Genomic DNA, 8,472 nt, shown 5'->3' with positions numbered 1-8,472 from the left:
TGTGCCCATTGAGATTCCAGGCCTTCAGGAGACTTTGGCCCAGATATTGGCAGCCTGCACTGGTCTCGCTCAGGTGGTTTCGGATCAGGTCGCACCTGCCACCTCTCAGGCCGGGGGAGGTACTCATACCCCTGTTTCCCGTACTCCAGACCAGGTAGCACAGGGACTTCATATACCGGGAGAACTACTAGCCCAGCCGGTTACAGCTGCTCAGGCCCCGGTAGTTCCTGTTATGGAAGATGATGAGCAGAAGAGACTTGAGAGATTTTAAAGGCTTCGACCTCCACCATTTAGCGGTGCTGAGTTAGAGGATGCCCAGGGTTTTATGGATAAGTGTCAGCGGATGCTTCGAACATCGGGTATTTTAGAGACCAGTGGGGTCTCATTCACTACTTTTCAGTTTTCTAGGGCTGCCTTTAGATGGTGGGCGTCTTATGAGAGGTGTAGGTCGGTCGGTGCAACACCCCTTACCTGGCAGCAGTTCTCCGGTCTATTCCTGGAGAAGTTCGTACCTCAGTCCAGCAGAGAAGAGCTGTGCAGGCAGTTCGAACAACTTCGTCAGGGTGATATGTCTGTGACACAGTATGAGATGATATTTTCAGAAGTGGCACGTCATGCTATCTGGTTGATTACCACAGACAGGGAAAGGATTATGAGGTTCATAGATGGCCTCACTTTTCAGCTGCGATTACTCATGACTAGAGAGAGAGAGTCTGGTGCTACTTTTGATGAGGTTGTCAACATAGCTCATCAGATTTAGATGGTTCGCAGCCAGGAGCGGGTTGAGAAGGAGGCTAAGACGCCTTGTGGTTCCGGTGATTTCAGCGGTGTTTCTTCAGGGGGAAGTTTTACCGTGGTAGGGTCCGCTCTTACACACACGCTCAGGTGGGTTGTCCAGCTCATCGTGGTGCATCAGCTAGCCACGGTTCTTACAGTGCTCACTCAAGCCAGTCTCCATTCAGTGCACTACCAACGCAGATTTCTCATCATGCCTCGTTTGCTCAGGCTTCTATATGTAATTCTTCGGGTTATTAGGAGCAGTAGTTCCGTCATAGGATGGGTTGTTTCGAGTGTGAAGAATTGGGTCATTTCAAGAGAGATTGTCCTAGGCTATTGAGTGGGGCTCCACATCAGAGTTCACGACCAATGGCACCAGCACTAGCAGTTACACCACTCGCCCAGCCAGCTCGAGGTAGGGGCCAGGCAGCTAGGGGTCGCCCAAAAGGGGGAGGCCGATCAGGTGGCGGGCAGTCTCGATTCTATGCTTTTCCTGTCAGGCCAAATGTTGTTGCCTCAGACGCAATGATCGCATGTATTGTTTCAGTGTGCCATAAGGAGGCTTCTATATTATTTTACCCTGGTTCCACTTATTCATATGTATCATCATATTTTGCTCATTATCTGGATATGCCCTGTGACTCCTTAGTTTCACCTGTTTGTGTATCTACACCGGTGGGCGATATTATTACTGTGGATTGTGTGTGGTAACTATTGGGGAACTGGAGACTAGAGTTGATCTCTTATTACTCGGTATGGTTGACTTTGATGTAATCCTGGGTATAGATTGGTTGTCTCCATGTCATGCTATTATGGACTGTCACGTAAAAATCGTGACGTTGACGATGCCGGGGTTGCCAAAGGTTGAATGGAGAGGTTCTCTAGATTTTATTCCTAGCAGGGTAATTTCTTATTTTTGAAGGCCCAACGTATGGTTGAAAAGGGATGTCTGTCATATTTGGCCTTTGTGAGAGATTTTGATGTAGATACTCCTATTATTGATTCAGTACCGGTCGTGCGAGACTTTCCGGATATATTTCCTGCAGACCTATCGGGTATGCCACCCGACAGGGATATTGATTTCGGTATTGACTTGGTGCAGAGCACTCAACCTATTTCTATTCCTTTGTATCGTATGACACCAGATGAATTAAAAGAATTGAAAGAGCAACTTCAGAAACTCCTTGAAAAGAGATTTATTAGGCCTAGTGTGTCACATTGGGGTGCACCAGTTCTGTTTGTGAAAAAGAAATATGGTACTATGCAGATGTGCATTGATTATAGTCAGTTGAACAAAGTTACAATCAAGAATAAATATCCATTGCCGCATATTGATGACTTATTTGACCAGCTTCAGGGAGCGAAGGTGTTCTCCAAAATTGATTTGAGATCTGGGTATCACCAGTTGAAAATTTGGGATTCGGATATTCTGAAGACGACATTCAGAACTCGTTATGGCCACTATGAATTTCTTGTGATGTCTTTTGGGCAAACCAATGCTCAGCAGCATTTATGCATTTGATGAATAGTGTATTTCAGCTATATCTTGATTTATTTGTCGTAGTATTTATTGATGATATTCTGGTGTACTCACGTAGCCAGGAGAAGCATGCACAACACTTAGGTATTGTATTATAGAGGCTGAGAGAGGAGAAACGTTATGCAAATTCTCTAAGTGTGTGATTTGGCTTAGTTCGGTGGCATTCTTGGGACATATAGTGTCCAGTGAAAGAATTAAGGTGGATCCGAAGAAAATAGAGGCAGTTCAGAATTGGCCCAAACCATCCTCAGTTACTGAGATTCAGAGTTTTCTTGGCTTCACCGGTTATTATTATCGTTTCATGGTGGGTTTCTTATCTATTGCATCGCCTATGACTAAATTGACCCAGAAAGGTGCCTCGTTCAGGTGGTCGGATGAATGTGAAGAGCGCTTTCAGAAGCTCAAGACAACTTTGACTACAACTCCGGTATTAGTGTTGCCTACATGTTTAGAGTCTTATACTGTGTATTGTGACGCATCGCGTATTGGTCTCGGCTAGTGCTGATGCAAGACAGTAGGGTGATTGCCTATGCGTCCAGACAGTTAAAGGTACATGAGAAGAAGTATCCAATCCACGATCTTGAGTTAGTAGCTATTGTTCATGCCTTGAAATTTTGGCGGCATTACTTGTATGGTATCCAGTGTGAGGTATATACCGATTATCGGAGTCTACAACATTTGTTTAAACAGAAGGAACTTAACTTGCGGCAGTGAAGGTGGTTGGAGTTTCTTAAGGATTATGATATCACCATTCTCTATCATCCCGGAAAGGCCAATGTGGTGGCTGATGCCTTGAGTCGTAAGGCGGTGAGTTTGGGCAGCTTAGCATACTTATAGTAGCAGAGAGGCCTTTAGCCTTGGATGTTCAGGCCTTGTCTAATCAGTTTGTTAGATTGGATGTTTCCGAGCCGAATCGAGTTTTGGCCTGTGTGGTTTCTCGATCTTTTTTAGATGATCGCATCAGAGAGTGCCACTATGATGATCCTCATCTTCTTGTCCTTAAGGACACGGTGATGCCAAGGAAGTCACTATTGGAGATGACAGTGTATTACGTATGTAGGGTGTGATATGTGTGCCTAATGTAGATGGTTTACGTGAGCTGATTCTCCAGGAAGCTCACAGTTCGCGTTATTCTATTCATCCAGGCGCCGCGAAGATGTATCAGGATTTAAAGCAGCACTATTAGTGGAGGCGGTGTATAAATTGTCAACAGGTAAAGTACGAGCATTAGAGACCGGGCGGATTTTTACAGAGACTTGAAATTCCGGAGTGAAAGTGGGAGCGTATTACCATGGACTTCATATTTGGGCTCCCACGGACCTTGAGAAAGTTTGATGTTGTCTGGGTGATTGTAGATCAGCTAACCAAGTCCGCACATTTTATTCCAGTTGATACTAATTATTATTATTAAGAGCGGTTGGCTGGGATTTATATTCGCGAGATTGTTCTCCGATACGGTGTGCCAGTGTCCATTATTTCAGATCGGGGTACGCAGTTTACCTCACAGTTTTGGAGGGTAGTACAGTGAGAATTGGGCACACAGGTTCAGTTGAGTACAACATTTCACCCTCAGATGGACGGACAGTCCGAGCGCACTATTCAGATATTGGAGGATATGCTACGCGCTTGTGTCATTGATTTTGGGGGTTCTTTGGATCAATTTCTGCCACTCGCGAAGTTTGCTTACAATAATAGCTACCAGTCAAGCATTTAGATGGATCCGTATGAAGCTTTATATGGAAGACGGTGTCGGTCTCCGGTGGGTTGGTTTGAGCCGGGTGAGGTTAGACTATTGGGTACTGACTTGGTTTAGGATGATTTAGAGAAGGTCAAAGTAATTTAGGAACGGCTTCGCACGACACAGTCTAGACAAAAGAGTTATGCCGTCAGGAAGGTTTGTGATGTTGTTCACATGGTTGGGGAGAAGGTTCTGCTCAAGCTTTCACCCATGAAGGGTGTGTTGAGGTTCGGGAAGAAGGACAAGTTGAGCCATCGGTATATTGGGCCTTTTGAGATACTTAAGAAAATTGGAGATGTGGCTTATGAACTTGCTTTGCCACCTAGTCTATCAGGTCTTCATCAAGTGTTCCATGTATCCATGCTCCGAAAGTATGTCGGGGATCCATCTAATATTCTGGATTTCAGTACAGTACAGCTGGACGGTAATTTGACTTATGACGTGGAGCCGGTGGCTATTTTAGACCGGCAGGTTAGAAAGCTGAGGTCAAAGAGCATAGCATCAGTAAAGGTGCAGTGGAGAGGCCAGCCAGCCGGAGAAGCTACTTGGGAGATTGAGCAGGATATGCAAAGCAAATATCCACACTTATTTGAGACTTTAGGTATTATTCTAAAGTTGTTCGAGGACGAACGTTTGTTAAAGAGGGGGAGAATGTAACGACCCGGCCGGTCGTTTTCAGTATCAGGTCGTTTTGAGTATTATAACCATATTTTCCCATTTACTGCTCAATTTATGTTTTATAGTTGTTTTATGACTTACCAGGTTAGTGGGTTCGAGTCCGGAGGGAATTCGGAGTGAAATGAGATACTTAGTCTCATAATTGAAAATTTAAGTTAGAAAAGTGAACCAGATATGGATCTATGTGTAAACGACCTCGCATTTAAATTTTGATGATTTCAATAGCTCTGTATGGTGATTTTGGACTTAGGAACGTGTCCGGAAAATTATTTGGAGGTCCGTAGTGGAATTAGGCTTGAAATGCCGAAAGTTAAATTTTTGGGAAGTTCAACCGGGGGGTTGACTTTTTGATATCGGGGTCGGAATATGATTTTGAAAATTTAAATACCTATGTTATGTCATTTATGACTTGTGTGCAAAATTTGAGGTCAATCAGACGTGATTTGACAGGTTCCGGAGTCATTTGTAGAAATTAAAATTTTCATAGTTCAATAGGCTTGAATTGGGATGTAATTCATGGTTTAGCGTTGGTTGAGGTGATTTGAGGATTCGACTAAATTCGTATAATATTTTCGGACTTGTTGGTATATTTGGTTGAGGTCCCGAGGGCCTCAGGTGAGTTTCAGATGGTTAACGAATCAAAAATTAAACTACAACAGCTGCTGCAATTTCCTCCTGCTGGAAATTTCTTCTGCCAGGATCGAGGACCTTGATCGAATGCCAAGATCGAGGCAGAACCGAGGCTGTCTGGGCAGAATTATAAAATAGGGACTTCGTCCCATTCACCATTTTTGACAAATTGGAGCTTGAAGAGAGGCGATATTTGATAAATTTTCAAGAAAAACTTGAGGTAAGTCCCTTTTGATCATTTTTACTCCATAATATTGAATTATCATCGAATAATCCGACTAGATTACATGATTTTGAGGTGTAAATCGGAGATTAAAATTTAGAAATTTGGAAATAAGATTTGTAGATTTGAGGGTCGAGTTGAGGTCGAATTTAGGTAAAATTGGTATGGGTAGACTCGTGGTTGAATGGCCTTTCGAATTTTGTAACTTTTATTGGGTTCCGAGACGTGGGCCCTACGGGCAATTTTTGAGCTAAAATTCGAATTTTTATAGAAAATTATATTTTTCATATGAAATTAATTTTAAAAAAAATTATTGACTGAAACGAATTATTTGTGACTACATTCGAGGCATTCAGAGGCCGATTTACGAGGCATAGCAGAGTAAAGAATTTCACGCTCTTAGATAAGTAACAGTTATAAATTTGGTCTTGAGGGTATGAAACCCCGAATTTTGTGTCATGTGATTATTTTGGAGGTGACACACATACTAGGTGACGGGCGTGTGGGCGTGCACCGAGGGAATTGTGACTTGGTCTGTCCCATAAAACTGTAAAGTTGAATAACTTGTTGTTAGTTATATGCTCTATGTGTTGAAGAAATTTGGCTGTAAATCATGTTAGAAATCATGCTTAGGCTATGTGATAGTATTGTTGGGACCCACAGAGGTCACGTACTTGTTGAATTATTTGCTAATTGATATCTTGTGTTCAGTCATGATTTTACTTGCGTATCATACCTCAGTCTTTCTTAATATTTGTTGATGCACTATGTTATCTTTGTTTGGGCTGATCTTTGTGATTTCTGAGAGCCCGAGATACTAGAGAGGCTGAGGACTGAATAAGGCCGATGGCCTGTCGGTGAGGTAAGGATATTATGGCACGCGAGTTGTCTGTGCAGGATATTATAGCACGTGAGTTGTCCGTGCATATTATGGCGCTTGGGCTGTAGGAGCCCCTCCGGAGTCTGTACACCCCCAGTGAGCGCGGGTATCCATTGAGTGTGAGTGTTGAGGGCTGAGAGCCGAGTGGTTGAGTGATTGTTGCCTGAGAGGTTGTACTTGCTTTGCATTTGTTGTTGCACTTGGTTGCTATCTGTCATTGTTGTGAAGTCTCTGAAAGATTTTATATCCGGATTACATGAACTTGAACTGTATAAAATTGATTTGACTTAAACTGCCGGATTTGAAAGCATGTCTATTCTTTATTGGAATTACTGAAAGTGAACTATAACTGTGTAGCTCGTCATTATCTTCAATTCCTTAGTTATTATTGTTACTTGCTAAGTTGGTTGTACTCATACTACACCCTGCACTTCGTGTGCAGATCCAGGTATTCCCGGACATAGCGAGTGTTGATCATTTTGTGCAGTTGATTTTCAGGAGATTTTGAGGTAGCTACCGTGTTTCGCAGACCTTGTCTCTCCTTCTCTATTTCCTTGTTTACTGTATTTGGTCTCACACTATTATAGACCGTATTTTCCAGACTTGTATTCATATTAGATGCCCATGTACTCAGTGATACCAGCTTTTGGGGAGTGTTCGTGTCAGTATTTGTGGAATTTTATATTGTATTAAATTATTGTATTTTCAAACTTAAGAGAAATTGTGGTTTATCGAGATTATTGGCTTGCCTAGTATCGAAATAGGCGTTATCACGACGGTTGGGATTTTGGGTCGTGATAATCATTTGATTGGGAAGCAAGTTATCCCATGAATAATTATCCCGGGATTAGTTATCCTGCGATTAGTTATCCCACCCTCCCATGGGGATAAAAAAAATACTACACTCTCGGGATAATTAATCTCTGAATTAGTTATACCACGATTTTGTCCCAACCAAACATGAAATAAACTCATCTCAAATTTAATCTCAGAATTAATTATCTCTTATCTCTCGTACCAAACTAGCCTAAGGGTGCTAATTGTAAAGAACTATATCCGCAAGCAAATCGGACCTCTTAGAAAAATAGGACACTTATATCCATGTCGATCCCAAACAACAAATAATAACCAAAATCAGTTTTACCATTCTTAGGATTCCAAATTTGGATCCAAATAGGATTACGTAATCATCAAATAAACTTTACTACATAAATGCTTATCTAACCGCTGTCTTCCATCCACCTCTCTTCCAACTTCTTTTGTCTTTTTTCTTTTTTCATACTTTCTAGGGTTTTGTTCAGGATTTCAATACAACTATAGCAATCTAATATTTATTTTTTTTAAAATAGTTCATTTCATCTCAAAATCAAGAGATGGAAGATGATCAAAGGAAAGGACATGGGGCTTGTTATTATGCATCAATGTTCTTATGGAGAATACTAATGGCACTTTTGAGTGGAACATTCTCAGCTATGTTTTTGAGATTTTTGATAAAAATGTTTGCGAATTTGCATTCAGGGAATCATATTAAAGGCTCAGATATAGCATACATAATGTTAGCTCTATTATTCGCCTTAATTCTAATACCCCTAACTCTTTTCTTTGTATCATTAGGGTTTCTTGAATTAAAAAATATATTTCGAGCATTTAGGGTTTCGTCGACAACTGAAGAGATTAATTTTACAACATTATCTGAAGCACGGGCTGAAGAACAGTGGCGAAGGAGTGTTACTGACCAAGTCTGAAGTTTATCGATGAGTCACAATTGTTTCATGTAACAATATTTTTTTTCTTGAATATTCGTGTTGTAATATAATCATAGAGATGGATTAATTTTTGGTAGAAAAAAACAGATATGATTGGATTTGCTCAAAAACATGTGATTTTTCTTGGTTAATTTTCTATTTTATGTTTCCAGTTGTTGCTTATCGAATTACAATTTTTTTTCTTGACATTTTGTCATGGTTCGGCTTGGAAAAAAAAAACAGAAATCTGATATTTTGTTA

The 8,472-nt window shown here is 41.3% G+C and overlaps 1 protein-coding gene across 1 annotated transcript; it reads left to right on the top strand.

The window, feature by feature from the left end:
• Positions 1–325: 325 nt before the first annotated feature.
• Positions 326–760, top strand: LOC138893023 (uncharacterized). The gene has a single exon (XM_070176789.1). The coding sequence runs from the start codon at positions 326–328 to the stop codon at positions 758–760; it is 435 nt and encodes a 144-aa protein (XP_070032890.1).
• The last annotated feature ends 7,712 nt before the right edge of the window (positions 761–8,472 follow it).

Source organism: Nicotiana tomentosiformis, chromosome 5, assembly GCF_000390325.3.
Source record: "Nicotiana tomentosiformis chromosome 5, ASM39032v3, whole genome shotgun sequence".
Classification (NCBI taxonomy): domain Eukaryota; kingdom Viridiplantae; phylum Streptophyta; class Magnoliopsida; order Solanales; family Solanaceae; genus Nicotiana; species Nicotiana tomentosiformis.
This window is presented reverse-complemented; position numbering and strand designations above follow the sequence as displayed.